Source organism: Neolamprologus brichardi, chromosome 8, assembly GCF_056152115.1.
Source record: "Neolamprologus brichardi isolate AB-2024 chromosome 8, ASM5615211v1, whole genome shotgun sequence".
Classification (NCBI taxonomy): Eukaryota; Metazoa; Chordata; class Actinopteri; order Cichliformes; family Cichlidae; genus Neolamprologus; species Neolamprologus brichardi.
This window is the reverse complement of record NC_142111.1, coordinates 23,374,074-23,397,111: the sequence shown is the minus strand read 5'-3', so window position 1 is coordinate 23,397,111 and position 23,038 is coordinate 23,374,074. Positions and strand designations below refer to the sequence as shown.

General features: G+C 39.9%; 2 protein-coding genes across 8 annotated transcripts; one reads left to right on the top strand and one right to left on the bottom strand.

Annotated features, from left to right (window-relative positions):
• Positions 1 to 49: 49 nt before the first annotated feature.
• On the bottom strand, positions 50 to 15,680 carry ndel1a (nudE neurodevelopment protein 1-like 1a). Of its 6 annotated transcripts, XM_006793206.3 has the most exons (10): positions 15,528 to 15,677; positions 13,431 to 13,527; positions 9,812 to 9,965; positions 6,857 to 7,005; positions 5,225 to 5,361; positions 4,930 to 5,103; positions 4,451 to 4,548; positions 4,215 to 4,351; positions 4,038 to 4,072; positions 50 to 1,123 (listed from the first exon to the last, which is right to left on the bottom strand). In XM_006793206.3, the coding sequence occupies exons 2-10, from the start codon at positions 13,514 to 13,516 to the stop codon at positions 1,113 to 1,115; spliced, it is 981 nt and encodes a 326-aa protein (XP_006793269.1). In that variant the 5' UTR covers positions 13,517 to 13,527; positions 15,528 to 15,677; the 3' UTR covers positions 50 to 1,112. The 6 variants fall into 6 exon arrangements, with proteins under 6 accessions (XP_006793269.1, XP_035764775.1, XP_006793264.1 ...); XM_035908882.2 differs by lacking the exon at positions 4,038 to 4,072 and having other exon boundaries at positions 50 to 1,120; XM_006793201.3 differs by lacking the exon at positions 4,038 to 4,072 and having other exon boundaries at positions 15,528 to 15,676.
• A 1,431-nt stretch (positions 15,681 to 17,111) lies between these two features.
• Positions 17,112 to 21,847, top strand: tex47 (testis expressed 47). Of its 2 annotated transcripts, none has more exons than XM_087845138.1 (8): positions 17,112 to 17,363; positions 18,644 to 18,716; positions 19,782 to 19,885; positions 19,971 to 20,035; positions 20,754 to 20,829; positions 21,009 to 21,143; positions 21,231 to 21,378; positions 21,522 to 21,847. In XM_087845138.1, the coding sequence occupies exons 1-8, from the start codon at positions 17,265 to 17,267 to the stop codon at positions 21,557 to 21,559; spliced, it is 738 nt and encodes a 245-aa protein (XP_087701264.1). In that variant the 5' UTR covers positions 17,112 to 17,264; the 3' UTR covers positions 21,560 to 21,847. The 2 variants fall into 2 exon arrangements, with proteins under 2 accessions (XP_087701264.1, XP_006793263.2); XM_006793200.3 differs by having other exon boundaries at positions 17,168 to 17,372.
• The last annotated feature ends 1,191 nt before the right edge of the window (positions 21,848 to 23,038 follow it).

Below are 23,038 nucleotides of genomic sequence, written 5' to 3'. Positions count from 1 at the left end.
TGAAAAGGAGAATAACTTCAAGAACCAAGTAAAACATAATCAGTGTGGTATAATGACATCTTTTATTGAAACATGCTATAAAAGAAATTTGAAATAAATTAAACCCACAAACAGGCAATATTGCACTCGAATGAAAAAAAATGGAGGAAAAAACAAAACAACAAAAAAAAAAAACAACAACCCCAAAACAAGGTCAAAGTGCTTCACTTGCAACTGAGAAAGGTTTGTGCATCAATTCAAAGAACAACATGTGGATAAAACGTTTCGACTGCAGGCTGTAAGAATGCTGGTTAACTGGTCCGAACACTATGACAGCACTACTTTAACTGGCTGCCTGTCAATAACGATCAATATGACCAATACTGTACACGTCATGTCACACGGTTCAGAAGTTACATGGTGTGTTTGGCTCACTGAAAAACTCCCGACTCTGTGGAACTAAATAAGAAGTCAAATACAAGCGCACGAGGATGACGCTAAAAGCCAAAATCACCCAAAATCACTACCTGGAAAGGCTCTTGGAAACCTCAATTGGTGGAGTCACAGGCCACATGGCACACAGTTATTTAGGACATCTGCATCCAATAAACCTGCTGATTTTTATAATTAGAAGGTTCAGCAGTGGTTTAACTGAAGTAATTTAAGTTAAAGATCAGTGAAAAGGCTGCTTAGATTTAAAACCAAAAAAAGCAACATTTGGAGCATCTCATCATCATTTCCAAGACTAACTGCATAATATTTCCCTTTCCAGATGATATGTTATTCTTAGAAACCACTTCACGTGTCAGGGGAGATCCTTGAGGAAAAAAAAGCAGAGGGGGGCTTTAACAGTCTTTGTGAGCAAACAGTGGATACAGTAACACATCATATACAGACTAATTTACAGCAAACGAAGCACAAGTGAGGACAGAGAGAGAGGCAGCGCGGGAAGACGAGGAGATGAGCCACAGTAACAGTAAGGTTTACAGTATTAGCCTTTCGCGTTCCCTCTTTTTGCGCCTTCTCTTCCTGTTGTGTTTCATGTTGGCGTCACAAAGCCAGGGGCACTAAACCGGGGGAGGAGGCGGCGGGAGGCGCGGTGATGGCCATCCGGGTACCGGCTTCGAGTCCGTTCACGGTCCTGCTGCGAGAAAACAGACTTTTGAAACAAAAAGTCACGGAAGCAGATACACAATCCACCCGTTACCAGCCACCGATCGAAGCCTCCACACAGTTAAAGCCGTTTAATTTGACTGCAAACAAGGTGGTCAGTATGGAAGCCCATTGGTGCCAGATTATGAAAGCCAGGAATCAGATATAATAAAATGATCAGTCGTGAAAATAAATAAAGATAGATCAAATATATGTTTTTAAAAGCAGCTGAGATAGTCAAAATAAATGTGTCCAATAATATGTATGTTCTCAATCATAAACATAAAAGTAATAATCATCAAAAATCAAAGGACCACCTGAAAAGGTTTTTAGCTTTCACTTAAAAATGGATAAAAACAGCTAAATTCATGACATATGTCGGCTGGCACACTTTCTATGTCAGGAACTACAACTAACATAAATACAAAGATATTTATAAATTTGGTAGAAATGTAAAAAATAATAATAGTATCTCTCATCCCAGTACAAATATTTAATGTAGCTCTAAAACACATAATTATGATTTCTCTACATCTACCTATTATTTTGTCTTTTTTTCTTATATTTGACTGTGCAATAATCACTGTGCAATATACTCACTCAAATGAGCAATCCTATTTATCCATATTGTATATTCTGTATCTATATATGTGTATATATAGTGTATTTATGCTTATATCCTTACTCTCATTCCCCTTAATGTATCTGTAACATGCAACTTTTTCGGTGTTTTGCTACTGGAAACTGAATTTCCCGGAGGAACCCACCCGAGGGATTAATAAAGTTTCATCTAATCTAATCTAATCGAATCTATTATATACCCATCCACCTATAACTTCCCCCATCAGCTGTTTTTAAGATGCACACAATTAGAAGAAAATTGGCTCGAAGTTATGGTGGCCCCAAAGGGAGAAGATGTCAAATAAATAAATAAATAAAAGCTTGTTTGAGACAGAATAAACAGACTCGCTGCATCAATACGCTGTATAAAATAAAGTCAAATTATTTTCTGCTCTAGTAGAGTCCAAGACTAAAAATATGGAGCTGCAAATCAGTGTAAGAGACTTAAGTATATACTTACTAAACTGTATTCAAGTAAAAATGTATCTACAATACAGTAGATAAATAAGGGGAAATGAGATCAGATGGCTTCACAGCTTCAGTCGGTTTTACTTTATCAAAAACTGCCAACACAGGTCGAAGCACCGACCGGCGCAGCGGGAGGTGGCTCTGTCCTCATTATCAAACGCCCTTCATCTCACACAGGACAACAGCTGCATAGCAGACATGAGGCAATATTAACAAACACAGGCATGTGCTGCTAAAAATAAAAGTATAACGCAGAAACTGGGAAGGAAGCAGGAGAGTCACCCAGAGTTATCCAACTGGTTTCACAGCGTTCTTTTGTGGGTCACAGTTGGTGCATGAAAGGCATCCTGTGTGTGGTAGGAGTTTGAAAAGCACAGAAATATGAGCTTTGGAGGAGTGCCAGTGAAAGTACATTTTCAAGACTGGGCTGGGCATTGTGTGGAAGTTTTCTTTACTGGTATCGAACTGGTGTTTCTGTGTATCCAAGTTCCTGTGTCGACGGAAAAGCACATTTCTGCAGTTTTTCTATGAACAGTCTGAATAAAGTTACAAAAATCTGTCTGAATTAGGCCAAAAAATAAAAAATAAAAAATAAGTCTACAACCCTAACTACGATGTATTGTCAATTATACCACCTGACACTTTTTACTTGTCATTTTTAAATAGATCTTGAAACAAAATTACTCTGGTGATTTCTTGGAACTTCATTTATTGAAGTATAAAGTCATTTTTTCTTAATAAAACGGCTGAATGTGACTGTACTCTTCATAAGACCTCCCTGCTCTGAAGTCACCCAGACAATGCCCTTGTTGTGCACACATACTCTGCCTATTTATATTTCTCTCGCACAGCAGAAACACTACACTCCCTCTGGCTGCCAGTCCCCACAGTAAGTACCTGTTGGCAACACAAGCATGAAGAGCAAAAAAAATTCAAGCTGAACAAAACTGTTGTCATCATATACAACAATAAACCAACACCTGGATCCTGTTAGCAGGTATTTCTGTGCCCAGTGTCATATAGATTTCACGGATCTCAACTGTTGCTCCAAAACACACCACGACTCCAGAAATGTAGACCTCAGAGGATGATCGAGACTCCGTGCACTCCAGTATTTGTTGTGTGACACTACACTACTTTGCATGCTTTTCACCTGCTTTCCTGACAATAATACAAATACAGAAAGAAACCAGCCTATTTTAATTATACTAAATCAGTCACTGTGTTTGTAATTTACTCGTCCTTTGAGAGGTCATTTTCTCTTGGGAAACTGCAGGATGTGTTCTGTAGCGGACCTGGAAATTCTCCATGTCTATTAGCTCATGTTAGGTAGTGCTTACTAATAAGGTTCTTGAGCCACTTGTGGCTATATTTCCCAACTTCATCAGGATGTTGGTTTTCATTTTATGTTTGTTGTAAATTAAATGCATAAATATGTACACATCCATGTGGGAGGTGTTAGCACCCTAAATAAATCCAATCTGACTGAAGATTCTCTCGTGAATCATCTCCTGAGGGACTTCCAGCCATAAATTAAAACAAATAAAAAGGTATGGCAAAAAACAGACTTTGTTAATAGCATTACTGGTTAGATCTGGAGCTGAAAACAAACACTTTATACTAGTATAGACAAGAAAAACATGAATCAGGTCACTTTAGAGTTGAGAGATTATTCCAGCAGCACCACGCCACCACCATTAAATGGTTATCTAGCCCACACTTATTTCTACAGATGGGAAAAGAGGCTTGTTAAAGAGCAGCGGCAGCATGCATGGCCCTCTCCACACTCGCATGACAGGTGAAGGAGCTACAATTACCCCAAATTAATGCAGGGAATATGACCATCTCAGTCCTGCTGGGGGGAAAACAAATGCACAGCATCTCAGATACTCAGATACTCGTCCTTATTCACGCAACAATACAACCATGCTGTCCACACTTACATGTGACAGTAATGGGCAATAAAACTACAGACTGAATGTGCTTTCACTCACGCTTTATCAAAATATGACGTATGGAGCGCTTGGGAGTAGTTTGCATTCAGCGCATTGCTGTTGTCGAGGGCGAACGCCTTCCGAGCTTTCTGGTCTTTGGCAAAGTTCCTGCAGGCGGCGAGCTTCGACTCGAGAGCCTGTGAGGACACGAAAGATGAAGAGGAAAGATAGAGGACTTCCAACATGAAGCCAGAGGTGGAAATGAGAACCAGAAACAGGAAGGAGGAAAGACTCACCCCAACTTTCCGGAGCAAATCACTGACAATGTTGAGGGCTGATATTCTGGCCGAGGGGGTCAGAGGTGAGTTGCTGCCATAGCCATTTGATAGCACTACTTAGAAAAAAGTAAAGAAACCAATTTATTCCTCCAATTTTTATTTTATTAAATCTTTTACAGAGTTCAAAATCATTACCAGTTTAAGCAATTAGCTCCCCCTGTTTAATAACCTCTTGGCAGATTTCAGACACTTATGAATATTTATTAAATTAAAGACATTAAAATCAACTGTTAATCTGCTATATTTTTATAATTGAGCCAAAATATATTAAAAGGTTTTCATGGGGTCTTTGCTGCACTTTAACTGCACAAGATATACAGCTGGGTCATTACAGGAATAAATGTTTTCTGCATGCAAATATACACGCAGCACAACATTTAAATAAAGAGTTACATGTCTGTATTTGCATGTTGAGGGGAAAGACGTTGTGCAGCTACCTGTTTGGTTGGCAAAGGCGTTGTCCAGACCTTTGCTCAGTGGGGTAGCCGGCAGGGAGAGGGAGGCCTGCACAGCCGTGTCCATCTTCACGTTGTCCTGTGTGGGTGAACTCGGAGCGGACATCCTGGTTACGTCTGCCTGCCTCTCTCGCACGGCGAGCTCCTGCCGCAAATCTTTTAAAAAAAAGACAAGATAATTGTAACAAATATAGGAAAACCCAGATTTTAACCTTCAGAGGAGAAAGACTGCAACAGCTGCACATTAATGAGCTCAAGTTCACGAGTGAGTAATTACCTCTGGCTTCATCCTTTAATCTTTGCACCGAGACCAGCAGCGACTCCTTCTCATCCAGCTCGCTCTCCAGGAAGGCATTCCTCTCAATGGCCTGGTTCAGACGCTGCTCGAAGTTCTCAAGAGACACGATAGTTGCTCTAGAAGAAATATTTTTAAAAAGAAAAAAAAAAAAAAAAAAAAAAACAAACTTCAGTAATTATGTGCAAATAACCTCGGAGGCATGTTCTCTGCAGACACTAGTGCTTGAATAATAATGAGTAAGTAATCAATATCTGAGGCTTATCTATTGATTTTAATCCAGCTTTGTCCAGCAATCAATTGACTTGAAGCCATTTGTTAATTGCAATGAGATCCTAGAATTGTATCTCTTGCAAATTTTTTATAAAAATGTAACCAACATCACAAAGTAGGTAAGAAACAGATATGTGTTTGCACTTACTTAAGGTGGCATCATTTGTTTATTATGCTGAATATTCTACATGATCCCAGCAACAAAGCTAAAACCTAAAAATCAAGTTGAAACTTTCAGAGGCTGAAAACAAATGAAGCCAATGTGAAGAAGCTACAGCTGCAGTTCCTCTAAAGGCCACTGGAGGCTGGCGCTGGAAGAGTCTTTTTCTTGGCTATGCTGAACTGTAGGGGTGCAACAATACACAAAATTCACGGTTCGGTTCGGTTCGATACTTTGGTGTCACGGTTTGATATTTTTTCTCCATTAACGAGCTACCGCGGATAGCCCAGTGCCTGAGGCTGGACAGCGTCAACACATTAACGAGCTAACTGCGCTAACGCACTAGTTCCCACCCATGTAATTGAGCATTGCGTGGCACATCCGACATATTGTTTTACTTTTGTCCATGACGCGCTTACCTTCAGGGTCATACTTGACATGAAAACCAAAACAGTTCCAAAGGCCAGATTTGAATGAGGGTGGGGGAGGTTCAATTTGCCATGTTGCAATGAGCTTAGCTTCTGTCTTGCTAGCTTGCGCTGTGCTCGGTGGATCTGCGCTCGACAGTGCAGCCTAGGCGGAGTAGTTGAACGCAGATCCACTGAGCGCTCACAGACAGCATCGTCAGAAGAAAAGTTGATAAAATAAATTAAAAATTTTGTATTGTTCATACAAATGCATACTGAACCGAAAGTACTGTATCAAACGGTTCAATATCGATATGAGTATTGTTGCACCCCTACTGAACTGCTCTGCTCTTTGCAGCTTCACCCTTTACTGTTAGATGTGATATATTATTATCATCATATACTGTACATAAAAGATGGATGTAACTATCACGATATGACTTAACTTTCAGGATACCACCATGTTGTTGTTGTAATTTGTTTGTTTTTTTTTTTGTTTTTTTTAAGCTGGAGTTACCACATTTGGAGAAGAGGGTGGAGTTAAAAAACGATGTTAGCAAGCTGTACCAGAGATAGATTACTGCTTTGACTCTTGCTCATCAAAACTGAAGCGCACATGACCGGGTGGTCTAGTAGTGCACAGTGATCTGTATTATTTGTCCAATATTTTCATTAAAGGTGCACAAACATGGTCAAATGGTTCACACAGCACAAAGGCAACTTTCAGACTGTTTTATTTTATTTAGTAATTAAGTATTAAAAGTCCAAACAGACCTTTTGGCTCTTTCCAGATCATCGTTGGACTGCTCGAGCTCTCTGACGTATTTGTGAAGCTGCTCCTTGATGCTGCGCGTTTGGCCGAGGTCGTCCTCCAGCATGGAGATCTGCTTGTAGCTCTGAGAGTACTGCTGCTCCAGCTTTTCCTGAGGAGAGCAGACAACATGTACTGAACATCTGACTGCATGCATTTAAACACATGTTTGAACAGCTCCCAAAGCACGCCGCCATACATTTTTCAGTGCTCCATTCATTTTCCCTTTCCATTTAAAAAAAAAAAAAAAAAAAAAAAGCAGCAGTTGTAATGTGTGACCCATTTATCCACCAGCTCTGAGACAATTGGCATGATAAACACCACCGGGCCTGTCTGTGTGTCTGACCTACATCTGCTGATAAAGTAATGACTGAGCTGCAGCCAGCCGCAGAAAGGCCAGACAGTCCTCTGTTTGGTCTCGTTCAGCAGGTCCAATTAACAGAGTTTAAAAGCACAAACGCTGAGATAAATCTGAAGCTCTGATTTGTGCAGCAGTCTACATGCACAAACACAGCACGAGAACATTACTCACAAATCAGAAAATAACACTTAAGATTAGGTTGCGTTTCATGAACATCTGTAAAGGACGGCTTTCTTAATCAGTCGTTTTCAGAATGTTAGCATATTTTCTGAGATGTGATGCATTATGAATGCTTTTAGTTCACCATAAAGAGTTTGATAAATGTGCATTTCTAAAAAACGTACTTGGCCCCTCACCCAGGATCAATTTGCTTTGAGATAATCTGTAGAAAATGGATGGACGGAAGGAAAGAGGAGGATTATCCAGGATATGTTTGTTGACTTGTCCATTAAAGGTTTTTAGCCAATGAGCGTGTGCTCTCACGCTCGAAACTGCTTCCCACTGCTGCTTCAAACCCCAACATCTTTTCTTAAAGTCTACGATAAATATTCACAACTTTATTCAGTTAGTTTTGTGTCGTTTATCTTTGTGGTTTGTTAGTCAGTTCTAGGCCATTTTCTTTGTACCCGTGTTATTTTATAAGGGTGCTGTTTTGTGTCCTTTTTATGTTTTAGGAAAAATTCAATTCCTACATCCTGTTTCAGAAATGTTTCCTTTAAAGCTTTGTTAAGATGCAAAGCTACGGTGCAGTGTGTAGTAAAATTAGAACCGTGAAGACATGCCCCAGTGTTGCGCCAACATCTCACCAGTGCTGCATTTCCTCCAAATCAAAGGTGTGAAGTCAGCGCTGCTGAAAGTGAAACCTGTCAGACACCTTGGCACAAACATGTTTTCCCTGCAGGTGGCTCGACTCACCCAGCTTGAAACACGGACTCAGAAATAAGCCACTTGGATTTGGTAATTATGGAGCGAGAATAACAACGAGGCACGATCCGATGCATTATTTATGAGAGTGGCACAGATCAGCTGCATCAGTATACAGCCAGATTATGGCAGAACAGGTGGTGAGATTGGAAAGATGTACCTCAGATTCCCACTGCAGCAAGATTACCATTTAGATTGCACTTTAAAACATCTCATCTCCAGGACTGTACTCAGTTTTCATGGAGGCCAGTAAACTGCAGGATAACGTTACAGCTAGAAATCCAACAAAAGCAGGGCCACAAAAATAAGAGGTGTTGTTCTTCGAGAAGGCAGAAACATTTATTCTGCAAGACATCGCTTCTACAGGAGCAGCAGCTGTTACAGGCCCACTTCTCTTCACTCCCAGGAGACTACACTCAAGGGCAGGAGATGATAGATGGCGACGCAAAAAAAAAAAAAAAAAAAAAAAAAAAAAAAAAAAAGCCCTTATATTTATTTATAGGATACGCATGAAGACACTCGCCTAATGTCTTGTTAATATTAGAAACATATATACATAATGCTGGCCTCATCATAAATGCAGAGTGAGAGAGAAAGTCACAGTGAAGGTCTTCTTTAGGTTCACCACATAAATCTGAGAAGCTTAATGAGATACAGTTAGACTGTTAAAATAAGCCATCATGGCTCAGTAGCAATTATTCTGTCAGGCTTTTAATTAACCAATTAAAATCAGCTTGTTCGTAAAAAGCCAGAAAATGGCACCAAAAGCTCACAAGGATTTTTCCTGACCACATGGTGGCACTGACATGTTGATCACCTGATTCTCAGCTCTTAAATCGAACCCATCAAAAACATGTTAAAACATTCAGGATGACTAAATTAACTTAGAACATGACCATTTATGGTTTAAGGAAATAAACTAGATTAAGAAAAAAGGTCATTAGAGAGGCTTAGAGGTGCTGGTTATAGCTAGCTTTTAGCATGCTAAGCTACGCTAAACTACCAGGTGTTCTGGGAATCCATCCTACCCGTTGTTTCTGCACATGCGCACAACACAAAATTCAGTGCCAAACCGTCCTACCTATCGGAATTTATGCTAGAATTATTGTGCAACAGCGGAAATGTCCATAAACTACAAACGGTAGGACGGTTTGCCAAAGTGCGCAAACTTAAAATAGTGTATTCTAGCATGCAGGCTTCACGGTGAGCACAACGACCTATCAGATAAAGCAGTTACTCTATATAGATATTAATTATGTGGTGTCATGTATATATTGCTGAAGTGTGGTCGGTCACATTGGACATGATTACAAGGGGAAATTGTGCATTTCCTGATGGGTTGGTGGAACGAAATTGGTAGCGCTGCACCAAAGCTTACAGATTGCAAACCAAAAAAATATATATAAAAAAAATAAAAAAAAACAAAAAAAAAAAACAAAAAAAAAAAACACACTGCTGTGCCAGATTAGGCCCCCGGGGCTTTAGTTTGACACAAAATAATGGATGCAGCCCAACCAATGCCACCCACTGATTAGTAAAAATCACGTTATGATGCCTCAAAATATCTATGATGGAAGTCATGTCCATCTTTTATAGAGTCTATGCTCAGCTTTCCACAGACTGCAGCAGTTACCTTGAGAGTTTCAACCTCATTCTTGAGTCTGTTGTTCTCAGACTGCAGGTCCTTCATTCGATGCTCGGCCTGGCCGAGCTGTGCTTCCAGCTCAGCCTCCAGCTCCCTGCTCCCCTCCTGAAACTCCAGCAGCTCCTCCTGAGCCTCCTCACAGCTGTGGGCAGACACACAGAAAGCCATTAGACGACAAGTCGAGACAGAAAGAGGTAGACGTGCAAGCCTGGGAGACACGGCTGGTGGATGCATTCATCAAACTTTACAGCTGGTTTTATTTTTATCGCCGTTGCATCTCCTCTGAGCGCTCGAGATCTGACCCAGATACAATTCCCCAAACTCGAATGCAATTTGTGTCACCTACTTTGTAAATGGGGTGTTTTAAGGGTTTTAACCCTTTAATTTCTCCTAAGAGATGAACTGCTATAAAATATTAACTAAGGAATTAATATTTAAAGACTAACAAACAGTTGCTTTTGTGCAAAATTTACTTCTGCAAATAGTGACCGCTTTACCCCACATCCACACACCCGAACTATAGCGTCACTATAAAAACTGATTTATTCCCTGTACTTTGCTCCTTTTCTGAAATCTCAGATTCGGCTTTTGTCTTCAAGACTTTTTAACTGGGCCGGTTTTTACTCGTCTTTATGTTTATGAGACAAGGGTTGAGAGCAAGACTGAAGCCCATCCATCATTTGGATGGAAACTGCACAGATTTCTCCTGATGGAGCATGATTTTTCAACAGAGTACAGAAACTCTTGCTTGTCAAGTCAATTTTTGATGTAATCTAACACAACATAATTTACCAGAGACGCTCAATCAGATTACGATCTGAAGAGCTTTCAGGCCCTTTCGCTTAGTTATCACCTTCTCTTTGTGACATGGTCCTTGATTGTGCGGGAAAAATGCAAAGATTGTCACCAAACAGCTTGAGGGTTGTTACAAGAAGTTGAGGATGTTTTTAATATAGTCAATCTTTAAACAGCAGGTCGGACAAGAAGAATCCACAAATGCCAACGAAACAAACCCTGGTATGCTTGGAATTGACGTCACTGTTGAAGCTGTTGCTAATTTCTTACCATACCTTGCGAGTCTGTAACAGTCGGTTATGAAACAGTCAATGATTTACCATCTTTACAGCTTCACAGGCCGCTGCAGTCGATCTTGTCTAGTAAAAACAGCTGACACTATTGTGCCAACTGACATGCTGCCAGTGTGGTCAAACTGAAATTTGTATTTTAACCAAGAAGTGCGTCTCTGACTCTCCAACGTAACCTTCGAAACAACGAGCCACATGATCCTGGACCAGCTTTACCACAAAGTGCTGATTATATAAGTGTCTGCTGATGTGGTCACTGAGAGACTGATACACGGACACACACACAGCTGTCTAAAAATGGCATCATGGGAGCTGAAGTGCTCGGGGTGGCACCGAGCCAAGGCATCCATTTGTTTTCAAAGCCACCGCGGTAATGTCGAGCCAGGCCGGGCTTTGAACTGGTTTCGCTCTGAAAAGGTTGGCTGTCACACATTTGCACACTGGTGCCTCCTCTTTCCCTACATTCAAAACCAGACAGCATGACAAGGGAACGCTTTGTGGGCCAAACGCACTCATATCATATTGTTTTGCACATTCAAAGTTCAAACCTGAGGTCCTCTGTGTTATCGCTGTACAGCGGTGAAGAATCATGATATTGCTTTGCTACTTAGAGCACAGGACAGCTACACAGAATAATACAATGTACCTCTGTACCTCAGAGACACAAACTGGGAACTGTCCTTCACTTATATGACCCCAATAAACATGGCCTCCACTCTGAAGGAAGCCCATTGTCTTACATAATCAGGCGTAGGCCTGAGCTTGTTTCCCATAGCACCTATTGTTGACATTTCAATCAGCTGATCTTAATCAAGCGGTGTATAGAGCACAGAAATAGGTTTCATACAAATGCAGCAATCTTTACACGATGAATGATGCCAACAGTGAGAATCTGCACAGAAAAATCATTCAAAGATGGGACAAAGAGACGTGGGAGCCTTTTATGTTTAATGTGAAATATGAGCTGCCGCTTTGGGAAGAAACTGAGAAGGAAGATTTCACTGCTTGTCTCACAAGTGTCACCGGAGATGCAAACAGCGGCTGCTAATTGAAAGTCTAAGACCGACAGATAGCAGATAAAGCATTTCTCCCACAGACACAAAGAGCGGACTGGTTACCATCAGATCTTGTGATTCAAATGTCGCTAACAAAGACGTCTCAGTTCAGAAGTAGCTGCACAGAGATCATTTACATAGGTTAAAGGTCGCAGCACCAGTAAGTAGTAGGATTTCAGCTAATGACTGCATTACACTTGACACAATCACACGCACGTTTATACAAAAGCTTTTTTCTATACTTAAGTGCTCTTAGCCTAATTTTAACACACTCACACTCTGATGGATGTGTCAGGGGTAACTCGGGGTTCACTCCCTTACCCAGAGATCCTTCAAAACACAGACTAGAGGAGCCGGGGATCAAACCCCCGTCCTACTGACTGGTAGACGACCTGTTCTGCCTTCTGAGATATAAAGGTGTATGTATAAAGATAAAATAACCAGTGCTAATCAACTGTAAACTGAAGTTTAATGCTCATTGTTTTACTTTTAACAATAAAACTCTAATCAATCATATTAGCTAAACATGTGTTATATTACCAATTAAGTTTGTCATTTTAAAATGTTAAAGAATTATGAATTATATATATATATATTTTACTGTACAGCATCGCCATGCTGGTGAGCCCAAAGATGTTGGGTAGGTTTGAAATACTGGGGAGATATGGTTACTTTATGATGCCTGCTTTGTGTACAGGGGAGTTGTCCTGTTGAAACAAGGATGGGCAAAAGCACCATAGTCTAAAACATCACTGAACTGCACAATGCAGCTTTGTTATCTAAAGAATCAAGATCAAAACAACCTCCAACCTAAAGCAGAAGTCACATAAGGGGATCTTTATTTAAAGCACTAACAAATTTATACTGTACTGGAATAAAAAAAATGCTTTCATTTTAGCTCACATGTTCCACTTTTGAATGAGAATACCTCTGAAATGAAGCATGTATTGAATATCTTACTGTTTACTGGGAGGAACAGTGGCACATTTGAGCTTTTACTTCCCATTAACCTTCATTTCAATGCTGTGCACGAGGAGTTGAATACTTTATGCTTTGATCGCCTCTGAGGAGGATTTTTCAATTTCCCCAGGTGCCATATAAAAGCTTGGCTCACCTGAGTTTTATCAGGATCAATGTGCATGAAAGACACAGTGGTACTTGGGCGTCAAGGTGCAAAATAACGAAAAAGATGAAGTTTAGTGCATTCTTTCCTCCTGTCAATGCATCTTCTACCACTCTTGACCAAAGAGAAGTTAAAGCCCCAAACGCTGAATTAGCAGAGAGCAGAAGAAGATGGGAAAACTAGGCTGGACTTCACCAGACAATCTTTTCATGAGATTTGTTGATTCTGAGTAAAAAAATACAAAACTATACCTGCATTATTATTTAACTAAGTGTTTCCAAAGGGCTGAGGCACTGATGTTACTGAAGGAGAAACAGAGCCTGCACAGTGTGTATCGTACATACCTTTTCTTGTACTTGAAGGAAAGAGCCTTCCAGAAGTCGATTTCCTCATCTTTTGAGGAGAATTTCGGTATCATATCCATTTCCATGGCAAAAAAATCTACACAGGAGGGAATCGGGAAACAAGCGGGATTTCAGTGGGATAAAGACAATCCTACAAAAGACGAAAGGTTAACAGATGAAGTATAAACATTTGAGAAAAACCCCTTTTTCTTCTCATAGTCGTTCTTCTAAGCCTTAAAGCTCTCTCAATCCCCAGCAAGGCAGCAAACATCTAAAGACACAACATCAAGTGAGAACTAGACTCACAAATCAATGAGTCAAACTACAGCTGGGAGTTAATCATCAAAAGGACTCCCGACAGACTGCAAGAAACCCAACAGAGGCAACTGCAGAGCACACAGCATTCAAATGTGCTTTCCAGGCTTTAAAAAAAAAAAAAAAAATAAGAGCAACCACTCCTGAAAAACAGCATTTTTAATTTGATGTAGAGCCTTCTGTATGATTAAATATATCATAGATTGGCCCAAATAAGACTTGTTTAGGCTGTGGAGCCTCCTATGTGTAACAGTGTAGCACCCGATGAGCCTAGATGTTAATGCAAAGCACAGTTCACAGAGGTAACAATGGGACCGGGAGCCTCATTGATAACTTTTAGGGGGAATTTAAATCCCCAAACACCAAACCAGTTGTGAGCAGGAGCGGATGGGAACACTAGGCTGCAGATCCAGCAAGAACCGGACAAATGATTTTGGAGGATAGTTTTGCTCTCGTGAGATCTGCTGAGGTCTAAGTTAATCAATAGGCAAAATCAGTGAAGGTACCAGTCCAATCCCAACTCTGTCTCACCTTCTCTCAGAACATGAAGAGTACCCGATGCAGACAAGAGAACACAGTGATTGTATGAAGCCTGACATTTCACAGCTTCTCTTTGGTGCTATAGATGTAATAGTTCCCACAGTGGGTCTACATTTCTAGTTTATTTGCCACATAAGGGAACAGGAACTGCTAAATGAGCATCAAAGCTCAAATTAATCTTTAATCACTCCTCTGTGCTCCACCACTGGGACTCACTCCTGAGATTCAAAACCACTGCTTTAAGCTACCCTTCTTTTTATTGGCTGCCCTCATAAACAGAAAGGTTGACCGGTGAGTGGGTGGGTGGGGCTTCTGTGTCCAAGATGACCATATTAGCGACATCTGCTCTCTTTGACATCAAAAACCCAAGAGCAGGAAATAACTGTCTGAAATGAAGTGTTTAGAGCAGTGTGAAGTCTGGGCCATATCATATCTGGGCCAGCAGGTGGTTAGCTTAACTGAGGGAAACATCTGGACTAATTCCACTAAATCTAACAAATTAACAGTAAATTTCACATTTTGAGTAAAATAACAGAATCTAATCTTGAACCAGGGGATGAAAAAAATAATAACTTGAAGGCCATTCAAGCAGAAATCCTATTAACTTTTTATAGCACAGGATGCAAAAATGAATTCTGTCATCCTTTGAATAATTCAACTTTATATTATAGCCAACACTCACGGCTCGAAGGAGAAATTACAGCCGGGGAACAGCAGCACACACTGGAGCCGCTGTTTCCTAAATTAATGGGATTATTATTTTTCCATTTAGTTTTTATGAAGTCTGTCGATTTAAATAGGCGTAGGTGCAAACTAAGGGTGGTTTGAACAGCCCACATCACTGCAGGGTGAAATATTAACCTTTAAATAACCTGATCTCAATTCCTCACTCAGAAAAATCACCCTGTTGAACACGGACCATATGTCGAGCCAACCACAGCCCCGCCGAAGGTGATAAACATTTTCACTACAAGAAAAGCAATTTTTAAAAAAATCCACCTCAAATTAAATAATCGGGTTAGCGTTGGAAACATAACACAGGATTGGAGATGACACCAAGCTTGGCGGCTGAAAACGTGCAGATGATGTTGAGGATGATGATGATGATGCGCTCAGCTGTCAAAACTGGGTGTGCAAAGGAGCCGAACGAACCGACGACACGCTGCTCTCGGTGTTTCGCCTCCATTTGTTTTCCACTACAAAATAAAATAAAAATAAGATAAAAGATAATGAACTCGGTACCTGAACATCGCTTCGAACAGAGCTGTTTATCGGTCCATCCTACACGGCTGTCCGAGCTGCCGAGGCCGACCGTCCCCTCCAACGTCTGCTGATCTCTGCTGCTCACAGGAGCGTTTAAAGGGAAACACACCCTCCACACAGATCCGTCTCACCTCCGCACCTCAGCTATAATTTGGATCCTTATGCCAGAATATTCACAAGGCTGAGAATATGTGGAAAATATTTTACTGATAATAACAATAATAATAATAAGTAATATTATTTTGTCTGTGAGGAGAAAGATCCTCATAGTCAGTGAATAATGAGTAGATCAGCTCAGGTGATAAAATTAAATATTTAATTTCTAACACAGTAAAGAGCTGTGTTTTTTGGTTGGCTGGTGCTTATATAAAGAAAAGAAAATACAATAAAAAAAATAAAAAGTAAAATTATAGTTTAGAGTGGATTTCATCAACTCGTGCCTTTCCTGCTCGCGAGCTTCACTGCTGCTCACGAACTGCGCATAACACTCAGTTAATGTTAAATTATCATCACCTGGCGGCAGTGGACTAGAACAGCAGTCCGCGTAGCCTTTGACGTATGCCTAAAGTTATCTAAAAATTAACGCGTGCATATAATTAAGTATGCTTTTCTTTAGGGATATAAGTTATGTTGTAGGAATAACTTGGCATGACCCTCTTACGGGACACGCCCATACGGGACTTTCCACCAGTTGCTCTTAGAACTGAAGAAGCTTCTGGGATGAGAGATGAAACGTCTTCAAGAAACTTAAAGAAGTGCAGACGCTTTTCTTTCCAAGCTCCTTAGTCTAATAGTTTACAGATTAAAATGAGAGAGAAGAAAATAACTTACAGATTCAAAGTTACAACACAGTTCCTCAAAATTATTGCATGAATCAACGTTTTGATTCTGCAAGTTGTTGTTTTTGTTTTACAAATAAATTAGTTATTCATTGTACTAAAACATTTTGAGATAAAGAAAATTACACTTTGTCACTTATGTTTTTTCACTCTAAATATCAAATAAGAGCTGTTGAATGTAAAATCGTAAAATAACAGCTTTTTTAAATGTACACACATCTAAACGCTGGAAACTATGGTGGAGGGTAGCTCACAGACTCAGCTCTGCTGTCAAAAGGAAGCTTACAGGAAATAACAGTTTAATGTCTGCAGAGTCCACACGTTAGTTTGTTACACTGAGACATTTGAATGTTGTCTGGCATTTGCCTTATTTTAGTAAAACATTTTTATTTAGTTTTATTTAGCTTTAATACATGTTGAGCTATTTTTGTACGATTTTTAAAATATTTTTAAAAATTTTCACTTGTTTTATTAATTTTCTTTATTATTTTATTCTTTTTATTCTACCCTATGTATATTTTCATTTATGTTTATGCTTATTTAAAACATTGCATGTTAATTCATGTGAGCACTTAAGAAACATAAGCAACATTTTAACTTTTTATTTTATTTTGTAGACATTTTTGTTTACATCCGTTTCCTTCAGTTTTTTTGTTGTTGTTTTTTTTCTTTTTCAAGTTCAGGGCCATATTTCGGCTGCTCTAACGGGAAGCTTGGGACAAATAAAGTGTGTTAATAAGCGAACAGACTCTAGTAATTAATGACTACGTACACGTATTTGTGCCTACGTATGCACTGACGTCAAACGTATGCTGTAGGAGCGTGTTGCGATGGTAACGGACAACACACCGGACAAGAGCCGCTAAACAGGGTCGAGATGACCATGTCGCAGCTGGATGTCGACGGTTTTCCAATTTCGTGGAAAGATCCAGAGGATGCAGACACAGTATCAATGTTTGATTTGATTTACGGCAAAGTGAGAGAGGTTTGTGTTTTTAACGGACACGTGGGTGGTGTGTGAGTGAAAATGAAGCTGAAAGACCCCAAAACATAAGCAGCAGTATATAAACACGCGTTGTGCTATGAAATGTCATTTACATGACATCACACAGATGAGTTAAGAGTGAGCTGGACAAGATTTAGGATCGAAAACGAAAACAAAGATTTAAATAAAGACATTTTACTATTTCAGGAAAAATAGGATCTAATGGCAGCAACAGGTCTCAAAAAAGGGAAGGGGGAAAACAAAAGACTGGACAAGTAAATGGGACTAAAAAGAAACAGCTGGAGGAACATTTTACAAGTAATTAGGTTCATCAGTAACGTTATTGGGTATAGAAAGAGCAACTACTACATCTACAAATTGTGGAACAGTTATAGAATATTCTTCCTCAGTGATGGAGTCAAAATGAAAGAGTAAGTTACAAGGAAAGAGTATGAATATCTCATCATCTACGGCAAATAATATCATCAAAGAAATCTCTGTGCATGAGGGACAAGGCTGAAAATCAACTTTAGCATCAAGGAAAATGGCAGCTTGCACATCTGGAAAAGCAGTGCTGGAATACGTATACAGGTTTTAGTGCAACATTTACACCCATTCAGATGATGCTTTTTTTTAGGGAAGGCCTTGAATATTGCAGTAAGACAATGCACCATCAGCATCATCATAGTATAGACAGTAAGAGTGTGTGTGCAAATCACCATGTAGACACCTGCCATCCCTACATGCACTGTCCTTCTTCCTGTTGGGGTTGAAGCACCCTGATTATGAGGCTGTGCTGCTCTGCGATTGGCTGCTGTGTTACTCGCACCAGTGTGTTTTGCAGCAGGCTTTGTTTAATAGGACCTGCAGAACAATAGGTTTCTAGGATATGCGCTTTTATAAACAGTGAAGGCGGGCAGCTCGCTTAGCTCTCACTCAGTCAGTGCTTCGATCGGACGGCGAAAGAAGTCAGACGGAGATTAAAGCAAAGAGATGGAGAAAAAGGGTTTTGAGGAAAAGAAGGAGGAGGAAGAAACTAGGACTAGTTTATTTCACCACTTAGTGACACGGAGGAAGAATCTGGGGAATGATGCGGTTTGTATTTAGCTTAATATGGAAAGCAGCTCAGGTTGTAAATATTAGCACACGGGCTTAAATTTTAAATGCGCACCTGATAACGATCCTCCTTTTGTGCCTGGATTGCATGTCAGAGCTTATTCTGTTGTCACTCTGCAGGCTTTCTAAGTCTCCCCCCCACCTTCTCCCCACAGAAGATCATCCTGCAGCGGCTGATAATGATTTCTCGGCTCCCCCACGACCTTGCTGATAGGACAGACCTGGGAGGTCAGCCAGCAATTACCTTAGAGCTACAGAGACTGAGGGACTAATCACCTGATGCCAACTGAAACCAGTTTTTCTTTAGAGGAATGATCCTGTTATACTGGCGGGACAAATTAATACTCCTACTTAAGTTGCTGCCCTGAAATACAGAGGCTTCTTGTTGAATCTGAACTAAAGCAGTGAAAGACTGTCTCGTTTCCTGTGTTTGGTGCTTTTATAGCTTTCACACCTCCATGTGTGAGTCTGCAGGCCTTCCCTGTAAAAAATAAATAAATTCTTTGACTAAAGTTAGAATAGAAAGCCCACAGAAGCCCCCAGGAAAGGCTGTACCTGTGTGTCGAAAACAGAAGGAAGCCCGAATACAGAGTTTTTAAAAACTGTGATATTTAAAAAAAAATATAAGGTCTTAATTTTTTTTAATGATTTTCTAGTAATGAAACAAATAAATTATAGCAAATAAGATTCTTTTTGAAAATTATTTTTTTAAACTTTAACCTCTTAACCCTCACCAGAAGTGTGTGCTATGAAACAAGACGAATGGGTTTGTTGGATTTGTTATGTTGCGATTAAAGTCAGACTTCTGTGCCGTGAAGGCGGCTCTCTTATTTACCTGGCTAGATCACCATGGCAACTGATTCTGAACACATAATTTGGTTCACAGCAGGTCGTGTTCAGAGTTTAAAATAATCTGAAAGTGCCATATTTTCTACTGCACTTCTGGAATCGCAGCTAAGAGAACACAGATAAGAAGTTTAATTAGTCTGTCTGAAGGATATTTATCTGAGAGAATATTAATCAGTAAAATCAATTTCACTTTGAATTGGCCAAAGACTCACCCCAGATCAAAGGGACTTCTTGAATCTCTGTTCAGTGGCCTAAAAACTGAAGAAATATGCCATGTTCGGTCTTATGCTTAGCTAGTAGTTGTGGCTTGTTTGTAAAAGGCTGACTATAATACATAATTCTGCAATTATTAGGTCTTGAAAAGACTTTAAAGGCATTCATTTTGCTTTTTAAAATGATGAACACTAAAACAAGAGCGTTTTGTCTTCTGTTGTTTCCACGCAGCTCATTATGAAAATCTCAACTTTCAGCTGAACAAACAGTACATATGGGATCACATAACAGGCCTGCTGCTGATTTATCCATCCTACCTGCTGCACATCATTGAAGTAAGTTCTCCTGCACAGAAATAACAAATGTTTGGCTGAAGTTTGTGAAAGTGTGCTCAAAGCTTGCTGTGCCTCTCTCTTCCAGTCGTCCAGGGATATTCTGACTTCTGTTTTGAGAGACGTCAAAGTCATGCAACAACAGCCACACCGGTAATCTTTCTCATACTGCAGATGACTTCTATATATATATTATACCCTGAGATACGGTGCATCCCATTTCACTCATATTTATTGCTTGTCTGCTGTCTGTTAAGAAATTCATGCCACAGAGCTCACAGAGAGGGCAAATATCATCCTGTGGTTGCCTTGCATCAGTTCAGATTCACCAAATGTGACAAAAGCTTATGATGATGTCTGAGCAGTCGACTCCTTGCAGTGTGTTTTAGCATAAAGACGCAAAGCTGTTGCATCTCTGCTGCCGTCATCTCGCTCAGACTGTCTGACCATTCCAGACTTTTGTGCTTCCTACTGTTCTAACATGTCAAAACTAAGCTTTTGGTATGAAAAACGGCATTTGAACCTTAACTATCATAAATACATGTCTGGCATCTGTAATAATTCAAGCTGCATGGCAATTAGTAAAAAAATTTAGAAAGTTCTGGACTGAAATGATGAGGCGCTGTTGCCTCGCTTCAAAGCAGCCACCACATTGACACATCCTTCCAGTCAACAGCAGTGACCAGTGTAGCATTTCTGTGTATATTTCTATGAAGCAGCTCTAGCTGGTCGGCTGTTGCCAGTGTGGCAAACCCCCACAGTGCTTTTGTTGCTTTAGACCAACAGCTGCTCGTTCTGGCTGCAGGCCAATAAATATTTAAGCTGTTGTGTGTCGTGTGAGCCATAATAATTATTAGCACATCCTTTTTAGCACCTTGCTGGAAGTAAAGATTGTGTTTTTGGATCACAACCCTCAAAGAAGGCTGTTCCAGCAGTGGAGCTACAAGGTTAGCTGTCTTTTATCTTTGCACTTGATTGCTTGAAGTATTTTAATGCATGAGAGGATTATGAGAATACAAATGTTTTAGTACATAAATGAGACATAAATACCTTCAGTTGTAGACATATCTCATGTTTTTAAAGTTCAAGACATTGGATTCTCTGATTGCATCCTGTGTGACTCAAGGTGCTGGGTGCAGATCAGGTGATCAGGGATCCCGCAGTTAAGGTACTGGAGGATGAAGATGTCAGCATAGAGACCCTTGTGTGCAGCGTCCTGTCAACGCTGCAAAATCTGAACAAAAAGCTTGAAAAATCGAAGGTGTGTTTCTTTGCAGATGATCTTTTTCCGTTTTGAAAACCAGAACTTTTTCAGAGTTTTTCTCTGACTTCCTGATTGCAATCTAAGGCTCTTCCCGGGTCAGTGTTGGATGAGACGCCGCAGCTGATCGTCCATCAGAAAATTCTGGAAAGGCTTTTGGGTCGAGAGGAACTCCTGAGCCCGCAGCAGTACCTAGATATGTACAAATCCACCTTAAACATCAGTATTGAGTTTGGTAAGTGACAGCTTCCAGTTGGTGTGAAGATTTATAAGAACATCTCCAATATGAAAATATTAGAACTTAGTAAATCCACACTGATCCTTGTGTTGGATCAGATACATACGTAACTCTGTGTCAATTTTCTGATGGTTTAACAGGACAACTGAATCCAAGAAACCTTTTCTCCGCTGTTTAACCCCCTGAACAAAATGTCAAAGGCCAACTGTTTCCTGACTGTTTCCCTGTAGTGATTTTGGTTCCTACACTGAAAATATTGCTGCACTTACTGTTCACTTATTCTTGTGATACTTGTGGTCGTCAGACATCCTCTGCCTTTCCTGTCTTTTATGATAAATAAGTACGTGTCCAAAAGATCCATTCACTCTTTGCTTCCCCTTTATTGTCTGTGTAGCTAGCCATGTATTGCGATCTAATAGTGTGGCATTGTTTTCCCATTCTAAAATAAAGACATATTCAAAAAATACATCACTTATGTCTTCCAACAGGTTTTTGTATTATAACAAGTAGGGATGCACTGATACCGATACTGGTATCGGGGCCGATACTGTAAAATGTGTGTGTACTCATACTCGTAAAAGTTAACCGATACCATGAACCGATACCAACTTATTTCATTAATCAGAGGGTGACTGGTCATTTCTGTTGTAGTTTTTTAGATTGGCCACTAGGGAGCTAATTATTATTTTATTTATTATTTATTTAATAATAATTATTTTGTTTGTTTGTTTACAATATGGAGACTCTGCAATAATTTAAAAGTTTATTTTATTCGCAAACCTAATTTGTATTTATTTTATTCCAAACAGAAGTGTTTATTTATTATTCTGAAAGCTCGAGACAGTGCCAATAGTTCAGTGATATTTTGTAAAATTACAATGTGGAGACTCTGCAATAATTTAACAGAAGTGCTTATTTTTCACTTGAAATTTTTTTGTGGTCATTTTTATTAAGATTTTATTTTTTATCGACAGAGAATAAAATAAAACCTGTCTTCCAATTAATTGTATTTGTGTGTGTGTGTGTGTGGTAGAAGTATCGTTTTTTGTACTCTGTATCGGCAAGTACTCAGATCCAAGTATCGGTATCGTATCGGTTTGAAAAAATTGGTATCGTTGCATCCCTAATAACAAGTCACGTGCAAATTGTCATCTGTCACAGTACAGTGGTCCACTACATCCTCAGTTAATAAATGCCAATAAATGAATAAATGCTAGCATTCTGCTAATGCTAACACATACTTGTGCTCAGTTAAAGATTTATAAGGGCACTTCCTTGAATCTGGATTAGTTAAAACAGATTAGAAGCTTTCATGTGTGTATAAGAAGCTGGTGGTTATGCACAAGGACAGTTAAGGCTTGATTATACTTTCCGCCGCTGTGTCTGCCTTGGTTTGAATGACATTGTGAAACTGATCACATGGGTTCGTCTGGACTTCTATGTGCCTCCCATCTTTTTGCGACCATAAACCTGTAGGCAGAGAATTTACTTTAAAACACAGCAGCTGCAGGTGGTGGAGTTCGTGCTCGGCTGTGGTGTCTGCAGCCGTCCATGTTCCTTAAATCAAAATGGCAGATGCTGTAAAGAGGCTCCTGATGCTGTGGTGTCCCGAACACTCACAGGAAGCTGTTTTACTACAGTCAAAGGGGTCTTCATG